The sequence below is a fragment of the Vulpes lagopus genome, chromosome 2 (genome assembly GCF_018345385.1).
Source record: "Vulpes lagopus strain Blue_001 chromosome 2, ASM1834538v1, whole genome shotgun sequence".
NCBI classification, from domain to species: Eukaryota; Metazoa; Chordata; class Mammalia; order Carnivora; family Canidae; genus Vulpes; species Vulpes lagopus.
In genome coordinates this window covers 156,580,984-156,605,215 of record NC_054825.1, presented here as the reverse complement: position 1 = coordinate 156,605,215, position 24,232 = coordinate 156,580,984, and the positions used below count along the sequence as shown (strand labels likewise).

At 45.5% G+C, this 24,232-nt stretch overlaps 1 protein-coding gene and 1 pseudogene across 1 annotated transcript; one reads left to right on the top strand and one right to left on the bottom strand.

Moving 5' to 3' along the window:
* Window positions 1–6,862: 6,862 nt before the first annotated feature.
* Window positions 6,863–8,321, top strand: LOC121484183 (craniofacial development protein 1-like). The gene is made up of 2 exons (XM_041743040.1): window positions 6,863–7,942; window positions 8,209–8,321. Exon 1 carries the CDS (start codon window positions 6,938–6,940, stop codon window positions 7,835–7,837), a length of 900 nt encoding a protein of 299 aa, XP_041598974.1. The 5' UTR covers window positions 6,863–6,937; the 3' UTR covers window positions 7,838–7,942; window positions 8,209–8,321.
* Window positions 8,322–15,793: 7,472 nt separating this feature from the next.
* LOC121484177 lies at window positions 15,794–17,192 on the bottom strand (annotated as a pseudogene).
* Between the last annotated feature and the right edge of the window lie 7,040 nt (window positions 17,193–24,232).

Here is a 24,232-nt window from a genome sequence, read left to right as displayed (position 1 = left end):
GCCCAGGTCGTGATCCTGGAGACACGGAATCGAGTCCCGCATCGGCTCCCGGCATGGAGCCTGCTTCTCCCTCTGCCTGTGTCTCTGCCTCGAGACACAGGCAGAAGGAGAAGGAGGCTCGTCGCAGGGAGCCCAATGCAGGAATCAATCCTAGATCCCAGGATCACGCCTGAGCCGAAGGCAGATGCTCAACTGCTAAGCCCCCCAGGCGTCCCTGAATAAAGAAAATCCTGGGCAGCCTGGGTGGCTCAGCGGTTTAAGCACCTGTCTTTGGCCCAGGGCATGATCCTGGAGACCCAGGATCGAGTCCCACATCAGGCTCCCTGCATGGAGCCTGCTTCTCCCTCTGTCTGTGTCTCTGTCTCTCTCTGTGTCTATCATGAGTAAATAAATAAAATCTTAAAAAAAAAAAAAAAAAAGAATTGCAATTCTCTGCTATGCCCAAGTAAATCCATTTTTGCTGGTAAGGTGACCGTTTCATTTTTAAGGTTAACACTACTAAATAATAATAATAATAAACACTACTAAATAAATGAGAGAGTTATTGTTATTGTTATTATCATTATCATTATCATCATCGTCCCAAGGCTCTCACAGCACTGCCAGTGGAGGGGAAATTGGAAACACTTCCCTAGAAAATTATCATTGACATCTATTAAAAATATAAAATGCTGGGATCCCTGGGTGGCGCAGCGGTTTGGCGCCTGCCTTTGGCCCAGGGCGCGATCCTGGAGACCCGGGATCGAATCCCACGTCGGGCTCCCGGTGCATGGAGCCTGCTTCTCCCTCTGCCTGTGTCTCTGCCTCTCTCTATCTCTCTGTGACTATCATAAATAAATTAAAATTAAAAAATATATATATATAAAATGCACTCATCTTTGATTTAGCAAGTAGCCATATAGGCAATGTTCAATTTTTTTAAATTTTATTTTTCTTTTTCTTTTTTTTCTTTTTCTTTTTTTTTTTTCAAAAAAATTTTTAAAGTATATTCTTGTACTGTGGTAGGCAGAATATAATGACCCCAAAGATGTCTGGAAAGATATCCAGGTCTTAATCTCCAAAACATGTAAATATGTTATATTACATGGCAAGGTGGAACCATTTAAGGTAGATGGAATTAAATTGATAATCACCTGACTTTGAGATGTGGAGATTATTCTAGATTATCTGAGGTGGTGGGTGGGCAGACAATGTAATAGCAAAGGTCCTTAAAAGTGGAACAGGGATGAGACCACCTGGGTTACTAAGCTGATTGAGCATCCAACTCTTGGTTTCAGCTCAGGTCATGATCCTGTGGTCATGCAATCAAGTTCCATGCTCAGCATGGAGTCTGCTCGAGATTCTCTCTCCCTCTCCCTCCCTCTCTGCTCTTCCACCCCTCTCCCCACTTGCACTCATACACTCTGTCACTTTCTCTAGAATAAATAAATAAAATCTTTTTGAAAGTGGAACAGGAAGGCAGTACTGATTGAGAGTCAACAGTGCTGCAATATGAGAAAGACTCAAGTTGCCATTGCTGCTTTTGAAGATGGAAAGCCGTGAACTAAAGCATATTGAAGACTCTAGAGCCTGAAATAGGCCAGGGAACAGATTCTACCCCAGAACCTCCAAAGGAATGTAGCAGTGACTAACTACACCTTGATTTTATAGCAGTTGACACAAATGTCAGACTGCTGACATGCAGAACTATGAATTTTTAAAATAATTTATATTGTGTTTCTTTCTTTTAGGTATTCATGTGATTATACTGGACTCATCTAGATAATCCTAGATAACCTTCCCATTTCATGATCCTTAACTTAATCACATCTGTAAAGTCACCATAGGAAGTAACATATTAACTGGTTCTAGAGATTAGGATGTGGACATCTTCAGGGGACCATGATTCTGCCTACCACCCAAAACTCACACAGCTATTAAATAGATGCCAAAATTATGAAAGCCACAAAGATATCTGACACTCCAGGTTCTCTAGAAAACACACACACACACACACACACACACACACACACGCCAGATTTGGCAACCATGTTCAAATTTCCTGCTTCTCTTTCCACTTCTGGGTTGGGGCAACCATGCTTCATTGGCCTAAGACTGATCAGCCATGAAGGCCACATCTGCTAAGGTCACCAGGAACCCAGCCTCCCCAATAGAAAACTCCCTGGTTTCTGTTGGAGAGATGATTACTATCAGGAAAATAACGGAGAAGAGCACATGATGCAGGACAACTTTATTTGCTCAGTGACCTTGGCCATCGTAGACATGAGCTGAGCCTCTATAAGGTATTGCAAGCAGTGACCTTGCCTTCTAGGCTCTGGTCTCTCCATTCTCTATGTGGTACAGTTACACTCTGCTCAGATGGCACTCCCTCCTCCATTCTGTGCCTTACAATGATCTTGGTGTGGGTTGGGTACTTCTTCACATCTGTGTGTCGGGCACACCCAGAAATGATTCTATGGGCTCCAGAGAAGAGCAAAGAGACTGATATTTGGGTGAGAAGGGAACCCAGCCAGGCCACAGCACAGGGGTGTCTGCCCAGAGATTAATCCACAAGATAGGTGCATGCAAAGAAGAGGCAGCTTCTCCCACTAGCCTATCTGCAAATGGGATTCTCTCAGGCCTCAGTCTAGTGATAGGCGTGCCAAAGTGGATGGAAAGCTGATAACACCAAGGCTCCAAATCCCCAGAGGAAACAAGTGCCCACCCACTTCTAAAATCCTGCATTTCAGGATCTGTGAGCTACACAGAGAATGTACTAGTTTCCTATTGCTGTTGTAACAAATTACCATAAACCAAGAGGTTTAAAACCACACAACTTTACTCTTCCAATTCTAAAGGCTAGAAGTGTGAAATTAACCTAGCTGGGCTAAAACCAAAGTGTTACACAGCTGGTTTCTTCTGAGGCTTTAGGAGAGAATCTGTTCATTACCTTTTCCAGCTTGTTGAGGAAGCATGCATTCCTTGGCTCTTCCTTCCTCACATCACTCCAACCTCTTACTTCTGCACTGTATCTACTTCCTCTTTTGACTTTCTTTTTCCACAAAAATGACACTGACATTTAATTTTCAGATAGCAGAGGAACCTAAAACAGTTTTATGGGGGGGGAGGGGATTAATTTCAGATTATAATTACGACTTTTTGTTAAGTTCTTTATGGGGCAGCCTTGGTGGCACAGCAGTTTAGCGCAGCCTGCAGCCCAGGGCATGATCCTGGAGGCCGGGATCGAGTCCCACGTCGGGCTCCCTGCATGGAGCCCACTTCTCCCTCTGCCTGTCTTTCAGCCAGATCCAGAAGGGCCTTGGTCCCAATGGACTCAACAGGGACCCACTGGAGTGAAACACATTTACCAACAAGACCATGGTCAGCAAGCAAAGCCTGATGCCCACCTCAAGTCCAAAAACACCCCCACAGGGAACCCAAGAATGTCCTTAGAATCACATTATGGAACAGGCCCCTCTGGCCTCTCAAGGGCCCCTATTCTTCCTGAGAAAAGCCACAGCAATGTTATCAAAGGTCACCAAACCCTGCAATAACAAGCAGGTGGGCAGTTGACTATGGTACAAGTTCTGGGTGTGTGATCCAGGCGTCTAGCTCCCATCTTTTTTTTTTTTTTAAGATTTTATTTATTTATTCATGAGAGACACAGAGAGAGAGAGAGGGAGAGGTAGAGACACAGGCAGAGGGAGAAGCAGGCTCCACGCAGGAAGCCCAGCGTGGGACTCAATCCCGGGTCTCCAGGATCAGGCCCTGGGCTGAAGGTGGCACTAAACCGCTGAGCCACCCGAGCTGCCCTAGTTCCCATCTTAACAGCCACCTCCCTGATACTCCCCCCAGCACCTCTCCCCAGTACACTCAAGGAGTTCCCCCAGGATTCCTCATCTGAGACACTGACTCCATGCTGGGCCCCCTATGCTGGCCCTGATAGGTTTTGGACAGTCTTTTTTGTCACATCCTGGGGCCCTGTCACATCTGTTCCAATGTTCTTTCCTCAAGCTTCCTAGAGATCCCTCAGCACATAGCAGCCAGAGGGACTGTGGGCAAATGGCAATTGGTATCTACAAATCTATGTGAAACCAAGCCTCCCTGAAACTGCATCTGTGATCATCACCCTTAATCTCCATCCTGGGCCTAACTTCATCTAGCTCTCCAGTCTCAACCTCAGAGTCCCCTCTCTTCCTCCAGTGGTTGTCTGTAACCGAGGCCCTTAAATCCTACCTCCTAAATCTGGTACCCAGGCCTTACCCTGGTCCAAGCCCCTACCTAGCCCATTACTCCTTAGACACTTCCAGCCAGACCTTTCTCAAGAACACCAGACCTGTGAGTCTTGCTTACATCACCTTTCCACTCAATTGTCTTCAGGCAACTCAGACACAACCCCAACTCCTGCTTTTCCTCTAGGACCTGTTTCTCTTTCCTCTTTCCCATTTCTGTGGAAGGCAGTCCATTCTTTCAACTACTCTGGGTACAAAACCTAGAGTCCTTCTGGATCTCTCCTCTATTTCTCACCTTTCTTTGATCCATCAGCAAATCCAGCTGGTCTGCCTGCAGGAGAGATCCAGAACCTGATTACTTCTACCACATCTTTTGCCACATCAGCAAAAGTCCAGGCTGCCACCATCTCCATGTTTGCAGTTGTTTCCTTCCTTTGTCCCCACCTACTTCCACCTTCATCTGCCCCCCCATCACATCTCCACATGGAAACTAAAAGTATATTGCTCAAATTAGATCATGTCCCTCCTCTATTCACAGATCTCAGCTCACACGGTCCTCAGGTTAAAGGCCTAGCGTGAAACCTTGTCCCCTGGAGCTTTCTGGTCCCACCAGAAGTAAAGGACTTCAAGTTTCCCCAATGCCCTCATCTCTGGATGGCCTCCAAACATTTGCACATTCAGGTCCCTCTGCCTGGAACAACTTCCATGCTTCATTCTAAGGCTACTAAAAATGGGGTGCACACTCCCCACTCTCCCAATCTGGAGAGAAAAAGATGACCCCAAGTCGGACGCCCTCAGTTTCACTTTAGGACACTGGGGCTTGGAATCCCGTCAGGCGGAAGCTTGGGAGACCTCCCTTACCCATGCTATGCCAAGTCCACCAGTGCTGCCTCAGACAGGGACCCGGTGCAATGGACCCAGTCTGACCTACGTGCCAGGTCCTTTCTGACAACGCTGCTGACGAGCCTCAGATATGCCTTGGTTCAACCTACCCGCCAGGCCTCCAATTCCCGACATCCCTCGTCGTGCCTCTAGGTCTTTGTCCTGATGACACGGAACCGCTGGACCCTTAGAAGTAGGATTTACAGTGGGAACTACCCTACCTAGAAGATGCTGCGCTGTGCGGGGCATATCGATTCGTACCACGCCGGGCCAGGGCCGAACTTCCGGCGTTGCCCCGAGGTTTTCCTTTGACTGGCTGTGCTCCTATTCAAAGGCCTGGATCCTTCGGTTGGGGACGTGTTCTGGAAACTAGAGGAGGTCAGCATCCAGGGCTTGAGGTGCTCGAAGTGGAGAAGATGAGGAGAGCTCCTTTTTGCGCCCTTTGCGCCTGCGAGCTATGGTCCCCTCCTCCTCCAGCCTCGGTTTTCTCGGAAATGGAACCGACGCCCAGGAGGATGTCCGCAGGGACCTCCGCAAGAGCCCTTCCAACCCCGCGACCTTCCTAGAAAAGGCGCCTTGGGCCTCACCTACTGAGTGGGAGACGGAGGCTCGGAGAGGCTGGCTCCCCGCAGTCCAGACTCCACCAGCCGTGGTGGAACTGAGGGCTGAAGTCTTTTTCCAGCGGTCCATTCCCAACGGGTGCCCTCGCCGCGTTCTCTTCTCGGTCCCCGGGTTACCATGGGAACAGTAGCGCTATCGGAAGTCTTTGGCAAGAAGGGTCCTGTTTACAGAAGCCGGGCAGTACCTCTAACCTCAAGGTCCTGCAGCGCCGACGTTGGTGGATGAGTGTGCCGTGTGATTCCTGCCGTTTCCATTTTCTTGTCTGAGATGATAGGAGTCACTCTCGTTTTGTGCTTTTGTGTCCCAGGTTACTGGTCATTATGCTGCCATAAAAGAGAGGGAGGGAAAACCCTTGAAAGGGTTTTTCAGTCGGGCTCCCTCCACGGACACTGCTTCTCCCTCTATCTGTCTCTGCCTCTCTCTCTATCTTTGTCTCATGAATAAATTAAAAAAAAATTTTTTTTAAGGGTTTTTCATGGTTAGAGACAGAGACATGCAGAGACTTGGTGAGCTTAAGCCAGGAGCCATCAGGGAACCTCAAATACTTACCACATCTGGTGAGGAAAGAGAGCTTGATAGGAGAATTCTGGCTGCAGTATAGGCTTTCTTTAGATGGTTTCTTTGGCTGTTGTGTGAACATAGGGGCAAGAGCAAAAGCAGGGCAGCCTGAGAGGAGCTTCAGCAATAGTCCAGGCGTGTAATGATGCCCTAGACCAGAGGTGTAGCCCTGGGTCAGACTTAGGAGGTGGTGGTCCTGAGGAGGAAAAAAATGTGAGAGGATGCGACAGGGAAGGGTCCAGAGAGGTTCTGCACACTGCTGAGGCTCCACAGTGGGACTGCAAGCCTTATAGGCATGCTGGTATAGAATGATGATTCAATCTACTGTCACAAACTGATGAGTCTGTCATGAACAGTGGGGACAAAGGCTTTGTGTTGAGGTTCTAGGGAAAGTTTGAGCTATTGTCATAGGTCACACTGTGTGGAAGGTCCAGGGAACCACCAGGAAGTAGAGCATACACATTTTGTATCCATGGGGTTGGCTCCATAATCCATGGTCTCTCTGTGCCATGGATTCTGCTTTCTTTCTCCAGCAGATACTTCCTTAAAACTGCCACTGCCGGCCGCCGCCACCTGCACTGCAGCTTATGGTCTCTCCCTAGAGCTTTGCCATTTGGGGCAGCTGCTGAGGTCGTGTGGTTCCGCCCGCCCCGCGCGGCAGCGACATGGAGGAATTCGACTCTGAAGACTTCTCCACCTCGGAGGAGGACGAAGACTACGTGCTGTCGGGTGGAGAGTATAGTGAAGATGATGTAAATGAATTAGTGAAGGAAGATGAAGTGGATGGTGAAGAGCAGACACAGAAAGCCAAAGGGAAAAAAAGAAAGGCTCAGAGCATTCCGGCCAGGAAGAGAAAACAAGGTGGCTTCTCATTAGAAGAAGAGGAAGAGGAGGATGCCAACGAAGAATCAGAGGGCAATAGCAGTGAGGAGGAAGATGCAGCTGCAGAGCAGGAAAAAGGCATTGGGTCAGAGGATGCAAGGAAGAAGAAGGAGGATGAACTGTGGGCCAGCTTCCTCAATGATGTTGGACCAAAACCAAAAGTGCCCCCAAATACACAGGTTAAAAGAGGAGAGAAGCCTGAAGAGACGAGTTCGAGTAAATTGTTGGTCAGAGCAGAAGAGCTTGAGAAACCGAAAGAGACTGAAAAAGTTAAAATCACCAAGGTGTTTGATTTTGCTGGTGAAGAAGTCAGGGTGACTAAGGAAGTGGATGCTACATCTAAAGAAGCCAAATCTTTCTTCAAGCAAAATGAGAAAGAAAAGCCACAGGCTACTGTCCCTGCACCTCTGCCATCACTCCCTGCTGGGTCTGGGTTAAAAAGATCAAGTGGCATGAGCAGCCTTTTGGGGAAAATTGGAGCCAAGAAGCAGAAGATGAGCACCCTAGAGAAATCCAAATTGGACTGGGAGAGCTTCAAGGAGGAGGAGGGCATTGGTGAAGAACTAGCCATCCACAATCGAGGGAAGGAAGGGTACATTGAAAGGAAGGCTTTTCTAGACCGAGTGGACCACAGGCAGTTTGAAATCGAGCGAGACCTCAGGCTGAGCAAAATGAAACCCTGATGTTATGGGGGGGAAATCAACAACAGCTTAATCCTGTTTACAATGTGAGCTTCTGGTGCATCTGTGAAATGTCTCCAGTGTTTCTCATCAGCTGTTCCCACCAAGGTCTCTTTTTCTTTTTATTTATTTATTTATTTATTTATTTATTTATTTATTTATTTATGATAGTCACAGAGAGAGAGAGAGAGGCAGAGACACAGGCAGAGGGAGAAGCAGGCTCCATGCACCGGGAGCCCGACGTGGGATTCGATCCAGGATCGTGCCCTGGGCCAAAGGCAGGTCCCAAACCGCTGCGCCACCCAGGGATCCCAGGTCTCTTTTTCTTTTTTTTTTTTTTTTTTTTATTTTTATTTATTTATTTTTTTTTCCAGGTCTCTTTTTCTACGTTGGATTTCTGTCTTTGTATCTTGATCTCACGTGTTTCATTCATTTTACTTTTAAAAGTTTGTCCTTAAAAAAAATAAAAATAAAAGTTGGTCCTGCGGGGGGGAAAAAAAAACCTGCCACTGCCAGTCTCTGAGGGTCCTGTTGTCATTGCTTGCAAGGGATAGATTGAAGGGCTAGGGGAAGCCCCTGGCTATTCCTGAAAAACCTCTCTCAAAGTTTCATTTTGTGACATCATTCCTCCTCCCTCCTCATTAATGATTAAGATGAAACTAGCTTCTTGACTTTTGCAGAAAGGTCACGTAGTCAGGGCAGGTGCCTTACCTGCCCTGTCCTCCATAGGACTTGTGGCCACTCCATCTCACAAGGTCATTTTGACAGAGCATGACAAGTAGTCATGGGTGTCTAGCTGAAAAGATGCAATTCTGGCCATGACAAGATAATCCCGGTAGAGGCTGGGCCTTGCTGAGTGAAATTTGGGTATGGGCTAAGGCCTGGTCTAAGTTGGATTGTGCCTAGCCATGGTCCTGTATGATATCACTATCCTGTTACCAAAGTCATTGTCTCAACCTCAGTCCAACTTTCTTTACATCTTTTTGAAAATTCCTTCCTCTTGCCTTCTCTTTCTGATGTCTAGTTCCTACCTCTCTGACCTCAAGTTTTATCTGGTAACTACTCTCGCCATGCTGGGTCCCCTAGTGCTAGCTTCTGTTTAGCTGTTATGTTTAGATGTTCGTTTATTGGTAAATAATCCTTGGAAGCCTAATCCTAAGAGATGGCTGGATGTTACGTCTATGTCTGGATTCTTTCTGCACAGGATTTGCCTGTCCCAGCACCCCTACGGCATCATGTTTGCAGAGGGTGAGCAGCAGCCACACTGAATCTTTGACCCTGATGAGATATTTTGCGCTGGTGTGGGTAGACACTGTACCAACAGGTCTTGCCATCCCCCACCCCTGCCCGATCCTGCCTCCCTTAGTTTCTTATGAACCCAGGGAATCAGCTCTTAGCTTATTAGATACCATTTAATGATGGATCCATCCCCACCCACTTACCATGACATATAGAAAGGTCATTTCCCTATTTTCAGGTAATTGATGTAGAAGGGAAGATAAGGAGGTACTGTTGGAATAAGATGTTTCTATAAAAATCATATCGCAGGTCTGGTCTGTGGAGGCCGAGAAAAATTAAGGCCATTCCACTTTAAGTTCAGCATTAGCACAAGTACAGCCATCCCAGGCCCCTGTGAATAAGAGCTGAAATTTACATTACGTCAGTTACAGGAAAAAAAAATAGCTTACAGTTTAACTCCTTAGAAAGCCCTATATTAGAATGAAAACAGAGCCCAAGCCAGTGGCAGGAAGCCCCATATTAGAATGAGAACAGAGCTCAATGCCCTTGAGAGCCCCATTTCAGAATGTAAACAGAACTTGAGAAATTCCTCCACCCCTTCTGGAGGTCCCCTAGACCAGCCCATAAAACTCAGCTGAAACCCACCTCAGGGTCCAAGTCCCCGCTCTGCTGTGTCAGGTATACTTGGACCCAAGCTCGAGCTTGTAAATAAACCCTCATGTGTTTGCATCAGTGTCGGCTCCTTGGTGGTTCCTCGGATTCGCAATCTTGGGCACAACAGGTCTCCCAGTGCTGGTCCTTCTAGCCAGAAGGTCCACCCCTATAACCCAGGTGGTTAAGTCTTCAGAAACTTTGTCCCCAGAGAAGCATGGGAACAGACCCTGGGCAGAAACTACACACGTGTGGAGAATACTAGAGAGAATTCTGGTTCCCCTTAAATGTTCAACTGAAATAGTTGACTTCAGTATGGAGAGAAACCTGTCACCTGTGGTGAGCGCATACTCCAGAAAAACTGTGCATGTGCAAGAATGTCCTAGACAGCCATGACATAACACCCAGCTACCCACAGTGATAGGAAGCCATGAGGGAGCAGCACCAAGCTCAGGAATGCCTTCCCACCCAGCCCCAATATTGGGCAGTTCCCAAAGTCCATACTGCAGGGAAGCCCTTCAAATGCAGCAGCTCAGGGACAGGCTTCCTGAAGAGGTCTACCCTCCTTAGCCACCTACTCACCCTAAAGAGAGATTATATAGATGCCCAACAAATAGAAATGTCTGCAAGGAGAAATCAATGCTTATTGATCACCAAAAAATTCACACTAGAGGGGATCCCTGGGTGACTCAGTGGTTTAGCCCCTGCCTTCGGCCTAGGGCATGATCCTGGGGTCCGGGGATCGAGTCCCACATCGGGCTCCTTGCGTGGAGCCTGCTTCTCCCTCTGCCCGTGTCTCTGCCTTTCTCTCTCTCTCTCTCTCTCTCTCTCTCTCTCATGAATAAATACATTTTAAAAATCTTAAAAAAAAAATCACACTAGAGAATCATCCTATATGTGTCAGGAGAGTAGGAAGGCCTTCAGCCACACATGTTGTTGTGCCCAAGATTTCGAATCCAAGAAACCACCAAGGAGCCGACAGCAATGCAAGCACCGAAGGGTTTATTAGCAAGCTCAAGCTTGGGTCCAAGTATACCCGACACAGGACACAGCGGAGCAGGGACTTGGACCCCGAGGTAAGTCACAGCTGGGGTTTTTGGGCTGTTCTAGGAGATTTCCAGAAGGGGTGAAGGAATTTCTTAAGCTCTCTTTTCATTCCGATATTTTCTGCTATGGGCATTGAGCTCTGTTCTCATTCTAATATGGGGCTTTCAGGGGCGTTAAACTCTGTTCTCATTCTGATATGGGGCTTTCAAGGGCATTCTGAGGTTTTTCCTGTAACTTAAGTAGGGTAAAGTTCAGCTCTTATTCACAGGGGCCTGAGATGGCTTTACTTGTGCTAACGCTGAACTTGAGGTGGAATGGCCTTAATTTTCTCGGCCTCCACAATGTAAACTGAAAAAGTATCAGAAAATTCATTCTGGGGAAAGGCCTTACAAGTGCATGGAGTGCGGAAAAGCTTTCTGCCAAAGTTATACTCTAAATAAGCACCAGAAGATCCACACTGGTGAAAAGCTCTATGAGTGTAGCAAATGTGGGAAAGCCTTTGGCCACAAGTCTAACCTTATGAAGTAACAGAAGGTTCACACTGGAGAAGTGCCCTATGAGTGCAGCCATTGTGGTGGAGCCTTTAGTGAACCCCGAGCTCTTGTTCAGCACCAGATTGTTTACACCAAAGAAAGGCCATGTGAATCTGGCAAATGTGGGAAAGCCTTCAGCCATCAATTCCACATAGTCCCACACCACAAAGTGTAGACATGAAAGGCTTATGAGTGTACCAAATGTGGCAAAGCCTTGAGCCAGAGTGCCTACTTTGTTCATGATAGAGTTCATGCTGGGGAAAGATGTTACAATAAGTGCACTAAATGTGGGAAAACTTAGCCAGCTCTCAACCTGTATTCACCATGAGAAAGCTCACATGAGAGGAAGTTCTTGCAAGTGCAGCGAGGGTGGGAAAGCCTTTAGCTACAGATTTCATTTCACTATACACCAAAGTTCAGGGACACCTGGGTGGCTTAGTGGTTGAGCATCTGCCTTTGGCTCAGGGCATGATCCCGGATCCAGGGATCAAGTCCCACACCGGGCTCCCTGCAAGGGACCCTGCTTCTCTCTCTGCCTATGTCTGCCTCTCTCTCTCATGAATAAATAAATAAATCTTTAAAAAAATAAACACCAAAGTTCACACCTGATAAAGCTTTTAGGAGTACAGTCAGCATCAGAAAATTTTCAGCCCAAATGGCACATGTGTTCAGCTCCAGTCTCTGCATGGGAGAAAGTCACATGAGTGTAGTGAATCTAGAAGAGGATGGCTTGTTACTGTGGCTTCCTTCAGGTTGAAAGGAATCACAGAGGATAAGCCCAGCATGAGCAGCCTTCATGAGGTAACCTCCAGCAATAGTTAAACCTTATGCACCAGAACACTCCCCCTGAGGAAGTGATCTATGTGTGGGTGTTTTGTGGTCAGCCCACATAAGTGAGATAGACCCCCACACACCAAAATTTGGTTCAGAAGCTGATGATATATACACCAAGAGAATTTAAGAGAACGCTTACTCATACACCGAACTCCTGGGGAGACCTGGACAGTCACCAGCAGGTCTAGGTTGACTAGGCAGAGCAGTGAGTCAGGTGGAGTAGATCAGGTCTTGTTGCCTACAGGAAGGAACTGTGGAAAAATTATTGCATGGAGGCTGGAGATTTGTAACATTTAAAGTTCTCACTGGTGCCAAAGGAGAAGGAGATGCACAAAGTTGCCTGTCAACCTGTCCACATATGGAGCCAAAAGAGAAATGGAGGGTGAGGTTTAGAAAGAAATCAGCAGCCAACTGTCAGAAATGGAGTGACTCTTTTCCTCTTTAGAGCAGGAAAGCCTCTGCTGTCTGAGCTATATTTTGTCTGTGACCTGGTGGGATCTGAACAAGCAGCACTCTGCCTTCTGCTGTCTGTGACACCTGGAATTGTGCTGCAGTCATGCCTGTGTTGCTCAGGAAAGTCTACGACTGAGTTCCCCTGGAGGGAATCTCACTTGTCCTGAGCTGGTTTGGGGTTTCATATCTATCATCCATGACTGTGTTAGGCATGGACCCATGCCAATTCTGGCCAAGGAGACCTGAGGAGTCTCTGGAGGGATTCTGGGGAAAGTTTCCTTTCTTCATAGATGTCAGCTTTTTGTTTCATGATGAATTTAATGAGTCCCTGAAGTAACATTCAACCAGGTTGCTTGCTTTCTCTTTCTTTCTTTCCTTTTTACTTTTATTTTTAAAAGATTTTATTTATTTATGAGAGAGAGAGAGGGAGGCAGAGACACAGGCAGAGGGAGAAGCAGGCTCCATGCTGGGAGCCCGAGGTGGGACTTGATCCCAGGTCTCCAGGATCACACCCTGGGCTGAAGGCTGTGCTAAACCACTGAGCCACCCAGGCTGCTCTTTCTTTCCTTTTTAAGTAGATTCCATGCTGAGTGTGGAGCCAATCTGGGACTTGAACTTGACCCTGAGATCAAGACCTGAGTTGAGATCAAGAATTAGTCACTTAGGGCAGCCCGGTGGCTCAGCAGTTTAACGCCGCCTTCAGCCCAGGGCATGATCCTGGAGACCTGGGATCGAGTCCCATGTCAGGTTCCATGTGTGGAGCCTGCTTCTCCCTCTGCCTGTGTTTCTGCCTCTCTCTCTCTCTCTCTCTCTCTCTCTCTGTGTGTCTCTCATTAATAAATAAATATGATAATAAATAAATAAATAAATAAATAAATAAATAAATATGATCTTTTTTTTAAAAAAAGAATTGGTCACTTAACTGACTGAGCCAGCCAGGCACCCCCAAACCAGCTTTCTTGGACTACTCTTGACTCTGATAATAAATGCATTACTTTAAAAAATCATTTTAAATCTCCATCTCTGGGGCACCTGGCTGGCTCAGTTGGTAGAGCATACAACTCTTGATCTAGGAGTTGTGAGTTCAAGCTCCACATTGGATGTAGAGATTACTTAAAAAATAAAATAAATCTCCAGAGGCACCTGGGTGGCTCAGTGGTTGAGCATCTGCCTTTGGCTCAGGACATGATTCCGGGGTCCTGGCTCCCTGATCAGGCTCCCTGCAGGGAGTCTGCTTCTCCCTCTGCCTATATCTCTGCCTCTCTCTGTCTCTAATGAATAAACAAATAAAATCTAAATAATAAAAATAAAATAAATCTACATTGCTTTATTTATCAAGAGGAGATTGAGATATTGAGATCTTAATCATGGCAGCATAAAAATGAGCAAGTATTGTTGGGCCCCTCCTCCAACATCTGCCTCAGGGGCAACTGGGGATTGCAATGCATGCCTCTGTCTAGTTGTGACATTACTGTATTACTACCCTAAGGCCTCATGTATGAAGAGCACTACAAGCAAAAATTTGTGGTCAGGTCAGAGTGACTTAAGAACCTTGAGCTCTTTGTGAGAAAGGGGATGGTTGATCTGATATCCTCCGTTGTCAGAAATGAGAAACAAGTAGGTTCCTTGTTGTTAGAACATACCCCATTTTCCCAGAAGTCTTGAGATGAAGCTGACTTTTGTGGCATGGCCCTGGGAGGCTGGACTCCTATGTGCAGGTGTAAGTCAAGTGGATGATATACATGTTTAAAGAAGCACCATGAAATTACAGAGTTGAGGGTGCCTGAAAAACACCCTCACAGTCCCCTCACAGAGGGGACACAGTCTGTTTAAAGGGACTCACCTGGGATCCCTGGGTGGCGCAGCGGTTTGGCGCCTGCCTTTGGCCCAGGGCGCGATCCTGGAGACCCGGGATCGAATCCCATATCAGGCTCCCGGTGCATGGAGCCTGCTTTTCCCTCTGCCTGTGTCTCTGCCTCTCTCTCTCTCTCTCTGTGACTATCATAAATAAATAAAAATTAAAAAAAAAAAAAAGGGACTCACCTGCTCCATTGTCATGCTGCATGGGGTGTGCAAAGCTTCCAGGATCTATAGACCTATGTATATAAAGATGAAATAATTGGGCCACCTGGCTGGCTCAGTCAGTAGAGCATGTGACTCTTGATATTGGGGTTGTCAGTTCAGGCCCTATGTTGGGCATAGAGCCTACTTGAAGGAAGGAAAGGAGAGAGGGAGGAAGTGAGGAAGGAAGGAAGGAAGGAAGGAAGGAAGGAAGGAAGGAAGGAAGGAAGGAAGGAAGGAAGGAAAGAAGGAAAGAAGGAAGGAAGGAAAGAAGGAGGGAGAGAGGGAAGGAGGGAATAACTGAAATTCCCATTGTCTCCCTCTGTCTTCTGCTCAGCGGCCATCACGAAGGCAGTAACTAATGGCCTGAGAGCATGCACCTGGCCAGACTTGCTAGCACTAATAGCCATCATTGCATTCTAGCTCTTGCTGGTACTGGACTGGCCCTCCCAATGTATACAGACAGAAATGGATCAACAGACAGTTGCTGAGTATTCTGATGTTGAAGAAAAGACAGAGGTATGGGTTTTATGTAGAATCTCCTGATTTTATAAATGCTGACGTCATTTATGTAAACACGTTAATTTACATATGATAAAATTCTCCTGGGGTACCTGGGTGGCTCAGTTGGTTAAGCATCTGCCTTCGGCTCAGGTCATGATCTTGGGGTTCTGGGATCAAGCCCCGCATTGGGCTTTCTGCTCAGTGGAGAGACTGCTTCTCCCTCTCCCTTTGCCCTCTCTCTTGCTCTCTTTCAAATAAATAAAAATTTTAAAAATATATAAATAAATACAATTCTTCTAATTTTTAAATTTTTTTCTCATTAAACTTTTGTTTTAATGGGTCTCAAAAATCTGTGACAGATTTTTGGTCAAGTTGTTTCCATTAAAAAGTACTGATTTTAAAAACTAATAACTTAAAACTGCCACACACGCACAAAAAACAAAACAAAACAAAACAAAACACCAAAACACAAATGGTCCACAAAACATTCTCCTTTCCTTCTGAAGTTTTTACAATGCATTGTTATCATTAACCAGTCTTTTACTATTAAACTTAAATGGCCAATTGACACAAACAGTTCTGAGACCATTCTTCCACCACTGATTAAGACTGGGGTGGCGGGTATTGGGGATAATATTCATTTAGCCTTCTGAGCTTTCTGGGCAGACTTGGTGACTTTACCAGCTCCAGCTGCCTTCTTGTCCACTGCTTTGATGACACCCATAGCAACCGTCTGTCTCATGTCACGAACAGCAAAACGGCCCAGAGGAGGATAGTCAGAGAAGCTCTCAACACATATAGGTTTGCCAGGAACCATATCAACAATGGCAGCATCCCCAGATTTCAAGAACTTGGGACCATCTTCCAGCTTCTTTCCAGAACAAGGATCTATCTTTTCCTTCAGCTCAGCAAACTTGCAAGCAATGTGAGCTGTGTGACAATCCAGCACAGGTGCATATCCAGCACTGATTTGGCCTGGATGGTTCAGGATAATCACCTGAGCTGTGAAGCCAGCTGCTTCCATTGGTGGGTCATTTTTGCTGTCACCAGCCACATTGTCATGACAAACATCTTTGACAGATACGTTCTTGACATTGAAGCCCACATTGTCCCCACAAAGAGCCTCACTCAAAGCTTCATGGTGCATTTCAACAGACTTTACTTCAGTTGTAACACTGACCAGAGCAAAGGTGACCACCATGCCAGGCTTAAGAACACCAGTCTCCACTCGTCCCACTGGGACAGTACCAATACTACCAATTTTGTAGACGTCTTGGAGAGGCAGATGCAAGGGCTTATCAGTTGGACGAGTTGGTGGCAGAATGCAATCCAGGATTGCAAGCAGCGTGGTCCTGCTGGCATTCCCATCTTCACGGGTGACTTTCCATCCCTTGAACCAAGGCATGTTAGCACTTGGCTCCAGCATGTTGTCACCATTCCAACCAGAAATTGGCACAAATGCTACTGTGTCGGGGTTGTAGCCAATTTTCTTAATGTAGGTGCTGACTTAACGATTTCCTCGTATCTCTTCTGGCTATAGGGTGGTTCAGTGGAATCCATTTTGTTAACACCAACAATTAGCTGTTTTACACCCAGTGTGTAAGCCAGAAGGGCATGCTCACGGGTCTGCCCATTCTTGGAGATATCTGCTTCACATTTACTAACACCAGCAGCAACAATCAGGACAGCACAGTCAGCTGAGATTTGCCTGTAATCATGTTTTTGATAAACTCTCTGTGTCCTGGGGCATCAATGATGGTCACATAATACTTGCTGGTCTCGAATTTCCACAGGGAGATATCAATGGTGATACCACGTTCACGTTCAGCTTTCAGTTTATCCAAGACCCAGGCATACTTGAAGGAGCCTTTTCCCATCTCAGCAGCCTCCTTCTCAAATTTTTCGATAGTTCTTTTGTAGATCCCACCACATTTGTAGATCAGATGGCCAGTAGTGGTAGACTTGCCCGAATCTACGTGTCCAATGACGACGATGTTGATGTGAGTCTTTTCCTTTCCCATTTTGGTTTAGGGTTAGCAGTGGTTTTCACGACACCTGTGTTCTGGTGGCAAACCTGTTGCAAAAAAGCCTAATTTTTAATTTTTAAAAAAGATTTAGTATTGGGGGGAGTGTTCTAAAAAGATTCATGGCAGCCATACTCTCAGTTTGAAAAGGCAAAAGTACTTTATTAATATTATAAAAATCTAATAGAAAGAAAGAAGAAAAGGGAAATCTATGCATAGACGAGGGCAATAGTAAGCAGTAAAGGAGAATAAGACAAAGTTACATCAAATTGAGTACTTACAATATTCAACTTCATTAGCTAAGGAAGTCCTGTGGAGATAGCCAGGCTGGAGCCCCCACTAAGAGGCCTGGGTGGAGCATCCTCCCCTCAGGTGAGACTTCCAACTGACCATCCCCATAAAGGTCATATTTATAGGGCAAAATGATGAGTACTGAAATTAAACATGTTTGCCTACATGCACTTTGGAGTGGGGTGTATTTCTATGTTATCATGTCTTTACATCTTCAAGGAGCCTAGACCATATATACCTGTCTGCTGGATTCCATTCTGGGGGGCCCACCCAGCCTAGAGTCAGAGGAGATACAAGGTAAAATTTATAGCTCTTGGCATCTGGAATAGAGGGGCCAATTCTGACCTAGAGGCCAGCTAATGTCAACTAACTAGTTATTCATGCAGCACACAACATTACTCATAAACAACATTCTTTAACCTGCCTGCATATGTGCAGATTGAGGTGGTTCGTTACGCAGGAAAAAATCACAGAAACCTCTATTCATGCAATACAGACGGGCAAAGGGAGAGGAAGAGAGAGAATCTCTAGCAGACTTCCCACTGACGATGGAGCCTGACACACACGGCTTGATCTCACAACAGTGAGATCATGACCTGAGCTAAAATTAAGAGTCAGACGCTTAATGGACTGGGCCATCCAGATGCCCCAAATGCTTCTAATTTTTTTTCCTTCTAATTTTTTGAAGTAATCTCTAACCCAACATCAAGCTCAAACTCATGATCCAGAGATCAAGAGTCAGATGCTCTACCGACTAAGCCAGCCAGATGCCCCAAAATGCTCTTTTAAGTGTATGGGTCAGTGAGTTTTACAAATGTATACACCTATGTAATGACATACTTAAATATTGAACATTCTCACCACATCTAAAGTTCACTTTGTGTACTTCTCCCTCAGTCATCTCCAACCCATGTGTCAGACAACTAGTAAGGACTTGCTTTCTGCCACTATAGGTTAGTTTTGTCTTTTCTAACATATTATATAAATGGAATAATTTATCCCAAATGGACCTTTTGTGTGTGTGTTCTTTTGCTCACCATAATTTTGGGAGATTCATTGATGTTGTAACCTATACCATTACTTAATTTATTATGGAATAGTACCTCATTGTAGGAAATGATACTACATGTTTATTCCACCCACTGGTTTTACCCATCAGAGTTGTTTCCAACTTCTAGCTGTTATGAATAAAGGTGTTATGAACACTCATGTACCAGGATATTTTAAAGATTTTTTAAAAAGATTCTAAAGTAATCTCTACACCCAATGTAGGGAGTAGATCCCGAGTTCAAGACTCACATGCTCTACTGACTGAGTCAGCCAGGCCCCCGTTATGTACCAGGATTTTTGTGGTCTTGTGCTTTTATTTCCTATGGATATATCCCTAAAAGAATTGCTGAGCTGTAGGACAGGCATATGTTGAACCTCAAAGACATTGAGGGTATGCCACAGCTTAAGAGGCTAGCTGCACCAGTCCAAACTGAACTACGGAATTCAATATTCAGTCAAGGCAAAATCTTCTATTTCGCAAAGATGAAGTTGTGTGATTATAAATTCCTCCTGGTGAAGGAAAATGCATTCAAGTCCCTCAGTATACTCAGCAGGGACTACTAGCACAGTGCAAGTGGGTTATACCTCACTCTGAGTCTAAATATAGCATCCTTGGTGACCAGAAGGAAAACTCCAATACTTCCTGACAATTCAAGCAGAGGAAATACACAGCTCCTGTTAGGCACAATCTAGGCATGAGCAACAGGAGGACAGACTTTAGATGTCCTGATCAAGAGCCCCACCCCAACTCAGGCCTGCCCAGGGATCACCCTATTCCACCTATCTAACCATCAGTTTCTGGTTACAGCATCCCAGCAGATGAAGAGTTAAGTGTTTTTTTTTGTGTGTGTGTGCTGGTTGCACTTGTGTAGAAAGTAGCTGCTTGTCCTTATCTGACCTGTGTCTCTAAAATACAAATAATGTTGAGGTTTCCTAAGGTGCAGGTATTTTGGTTTTTTTGTTTGTTTTCTTGTTATTGTTGTTTTAAGATTTTATTTATTTATTTATTTAAGAGAGAGAGAGAGAGAGAGAGAGAGAGAGAGAGAGAGAGAGCCACCTAGGCATCCCTATGTAGGCATTTTGAATGTATCATGGGAAAAGACATGTTTAGTTGGCTAATTATTATATAATCCAGGCCTGTCACTCAAATGATATGACCCTAGGAATCACCAAAAGAAAAAAATTGTTATAAGCCCACACACTATAGTATCTGGGGCCATTGTCTCTCTTGACTGCCTTGCTTCTTCCTTGGAATGTATATATTACTAAAACTTTGCCTGCTTTACTTTTTTTTTTGTTTTATATTTTATTTATTTATTCATCACACACACACACACACACACACACACAGAGGTAGGGGAGAAAAGCAGCCTCCACGCAGGGACCCCAATGTGGGACTTGATCCTAGGACTCCAGGATCAAACCTTGGGCCGAAGGCAGGCGCTAAACCACTGAGCCACCCAGGGATCCCCGGGGCTGTGGTGATTCTGTGTCAGTGAAGAGGCTGGCTTAGCAATCAAAATACTAGTCATGTGCTTAAAGATCCCTCTCCTTCCAAAGACCCTCAAACTCACCCTAGCTGGCCAGTGACATAACTATTTTATCCTGATGGATCATAAGTGGAAGAGGGCAGCATTACAGGACAAGAATCCCAGAGCAAGCTGGTATCCAGACACACTATTGCTCCAGAGGGGTCCTGGGAAAGGTACACATCAGCAACAACTGTACCCACCTCACAGGAGTCCTTAGGTATAAATGAGTGAATATGTGAAAAGCTACTAACACTATCTAAAACAAAATGGACCATGAAAAAGGTCATTGATTTCTCTGGGCCCCCCCAAAAATGCAGCTTGAAAGATGCTACATTTTTTATGAGGTACTAGATACTCACACTCTTGTTTCCCTTGAATAGGAAAAATGACACTCATTGATACATTGTTTTAGTTTTGCTATTAGAAAGCTCCATGTATCATGTTCGTATTGCCATGCAGTTATACCAGAAGTACCCTGGTGCCAGGTAATTTGGTCTAGGGGCTTGGGCTAATCCCTCTCCCTATTCCTATGACCAGGCTGGACACCTGGGTATGGCCAGCAGTGCCAGCTTCCAAATCACCTCCCAATCCAGCAGCCAGCTGCCCTGAGAGATGAAAGGTAGGAGCAAATGAGGTTATGATTCCTGCAGCAGTCAAGAATGGAACCCTCTGAACTAGGATGGAGTGTGAGAGGATGCTGGTGGCTAGAGGCACTTTCTGACTCCCAGGTACAGAAGGCTATAACACTGTTAGGGATGTGGCCCAAGACAGGTGTGGTGATTTCCACAAGTCACAGAGGTGCCCAACATTAATGCAAGGCTGCCCGGGACAGGAGCTGAATGTGAATACTCCCAACAACCTGGAGTTGTGCATTCTTAGTCCAGTATTTTAGATGTGAAGAAACTTAAATCACAGACAGGGGACATCGGGGCCCATTATCACACAGGTTATGGTCAGAGGAACCCACCTGCAAACTTAGGTGAGACTGACCTACCCTGGGCCTAAGCTGACTCCTCTTCCTCCAACTTGCATATATATATTTGAGAGAGAGAGGGAGCATGAACAGGGGAGGGACAGAGGAAGAGGGAAAGGGAAGAGCAGACTCCCCATTGAACGGGGAGGAGAGCCCAACTTGGGGCTCCATACTTCCACCCATGACCTGGGTGGAAGTCAGATGCTTAACTGAATGAGCCACCCCCGGTAGCCCCCCTCCATATTGCATTCTGCATCCAGCTGGACATGTGCATATATTTTATGCAAGTTTGAAGCATGTGGAAATCACATGCTTGGAAACACCAGATACAGAACATCTCAATTGATTCTGCCACTCCGAAACAGTGTAGACCTTTCTCTTCACAAAGTTAGGAGGGAATAATTCTTGCATGTCCCTAACTGTGGATGGTGAGGCCTGTAAGAATGCATCCCATGCTAAGAGGCTTGCCTGTATTTCAAAAAAGATCCCACTTGGACTGTTTGTACACAAGTATGCTACCTTGTCAAAGTGTAACCGAACTCAAGGGATTCACTGCTTAGCGTGCATTAAATTGAACACAACCCAAGGAAGTGTTAAAGAACTTTTTAATTACTTGTTACTAAATAAGTAAGGAACCAGGGCACTGTGTACCGGTAGGGTTAGTACAGGAAGGTTTTTTTGTTTTGTTTTGTTTTGTTTTTTGTTTTGTTTTGTTTTTTTTGAGAGAGAGAACACAAGCTGGGAGAGGAGCAGAGAGAAGGACAAGCAGACTCCTGCTGAGCATGGAGCCCGACACAGAACTTGATCCCAAGACCCTGAGATCATGACCTGAGCCAAGATCAAGAGTCAGAAGCTTAGCCACCCAGGCGCCCAGCAGGCTTTTTATTCAGTGTATTAGGGTGTGGAGACAGGGAGCTTGCATATACACTAAGGAACCTACACACATTGTATTACTTAGGTACTTTGGTTCAACTGTGTCTTGGTTTGCTGTCTTGATGGAAGTAAATTACTCCCTTTGGGTTTGTTGTGTCTTTTTAAACACTAGACATTGCAGAACATCCTCCCACTCTGCTGGTCTCTTCTGATTCCCAGCCCCTTGCTGTGACCTCATATCTCACCCTTTCCCCTCATCCCTCATCTCTTTCTCTCAGGTCCCCCAACACCAGTGTCCCCTTATTGTGTCCTCACTTGGTCACATGTCCTTGAAATGCCTTGTTAACATGCTATTTGATGACATTCATTTGTTCTTTCCAAAGACCAAGACCTGCTGCCCAACATGGTGCTCCTCTGCCACCAGAGGCTAAGGCTGTACCAAACTTCCCAGACAGATAAGTGAGCAAGGGACCTATCATGTCACTTTGTACTTGTACCTGCGCAGAGTCTCCCAGTCTGGGCTGTCAAACCTAATTCCTGTCCCCTGGGCAGTGACCCCATGGACTCCATCCTGGCTGTGTCCAATATGCACTCAGTTAACTGGCATGTCTCTGTTTTTTCAGCTGTTAGCATGGAGCAGGGGAAGAGCAGGTGTTATATGACCAGAAAGATAACCATCATGAAATATACCCAGAGCCTTTTCCCTACAAAGATATATACTACCAGGAATAAAGCTGCTAGAGCCATCTCCAGCTGGGTGAAGGACATTGCTCCCATTACATGAGACAAGATTCCATATGACCAGAAAGATAACTATCTCATGAAATATGAGATTTCATATTTTCCCTACAAAGACATATACTACCAGGAATAAAGCTGCTAGAGCCATCTCCAGCTGGGTGAAGGACATTGCTCCCACTACAGGTCCCTCTAGCCTTCTTCTCTCACCTAAGTGAGAGAGATCATAATCAGCAGGGGCCAGGGCTTCTAGCAAATACTTTGAGAATGCTGTAGCCAGGGAAGGCAGTTGGGGTCAAGGAAGAAAAAATGAAAGAAAGAAACTACGGTGGTGGAGATATGCTCCTCAGACACAGTGCTACTAAAGATTGGGATTCATTGGAAGATTTAGTATGATCCTTCCCCTCTCACCCTTTACACATCAGTGGAATTCCAGTGTAACAGAGGATTACAACTAAAAGAGATGCAAGACACGGACTCTCTCTGGAGAAGAACACTTACCAGAGCACAAAGTCTACAGAACAGACAAAAACTAGACCACTAGAGGAATTTGAAGCCTCTAGCACCCATAGTTACAACAAACATTAAGTACAGTCCTACTTTGATCCATATTACCAAACCTCCTGTTTACTTTTGTTCCTGTTACCAAACATAATTCTCACTTTCAACAACAAATGACAAGGCATATCAAAAGGCAAGGAAAAACACGCTGAGCACACACAAAACAATCATCAGAATGACAACCAGATAGGACACAGAAGTTGGGAGTATCACACAGGATGTAAAATAACTGATTAAGATGTTAAGGGTCCTAGTGGAAAAAAAGTAGACAAAATGCAGGAATAGATGGATAATGTAAGCAGAGAGATGGAAACTCTAAGGTAAGATCAAAAGTTAAGGCTAGAGATAGAAAACACTAGTAGTAATGAAGAGTGCCTTCAACTGGCTCATCAGCAGGCTCAACCCAGCCAAGGAAAGAATGGATGCTCAGCACAATTCAGCACAATGCAAATGCTTATTACTGTTTCACAGATGAGGACACAGGGGTTCACAGAAGTCCAACCAGGTTAGCTAGGGCCCCACCACCGGCCCCAGACAACACCCTCCCCATGCCCCCCACAACCCCCCACCGCGAGCCACCTGGCAGTGCAATCTTGTTCAGGGTGAGATCTGAATCAGGGATATGGAGCTACTCTGTGTACAGAGGACGACTTGTTGCCATTTTTATTTCATTTCCAATTCATTAAATTGTGAGTTTACCAAACAATTAGCATTTCTCTAAATAGTAGGCAATCAAGATCCTTCTAGTCTAACTAATTACACGTTATAGGGATAATTTTAAAACACGAAGTTTTAAAGAAATTAAATGTCTCCAAACATTCAAACAGTGCTTGAAATGTTAATGCCTCTAAGCTTCTGAATAAGTCACGAGTTTAATATGTTAGATTTTCTTAAACTCTTTCAAAGCGAGCATCTATAGCGGAGATAGATGCATATAGAAGGAGGCAGGAATAATGAACGAACTTGACACACATTAATTCCATATTTCCTTAAAACAGTGGGTAACATGCGGTGGGTAACATGACTGTACCACC

What these genes read in the sequence shown, in the direction of transcription:
- LOC121484183 (XM_041743040.1), top strand. Translation starts at nt 6,938, where the DNA reads ATGGAGGAATTCGACTCTGAAGACTTCTCCACCTCGGAGGAGGACGAA.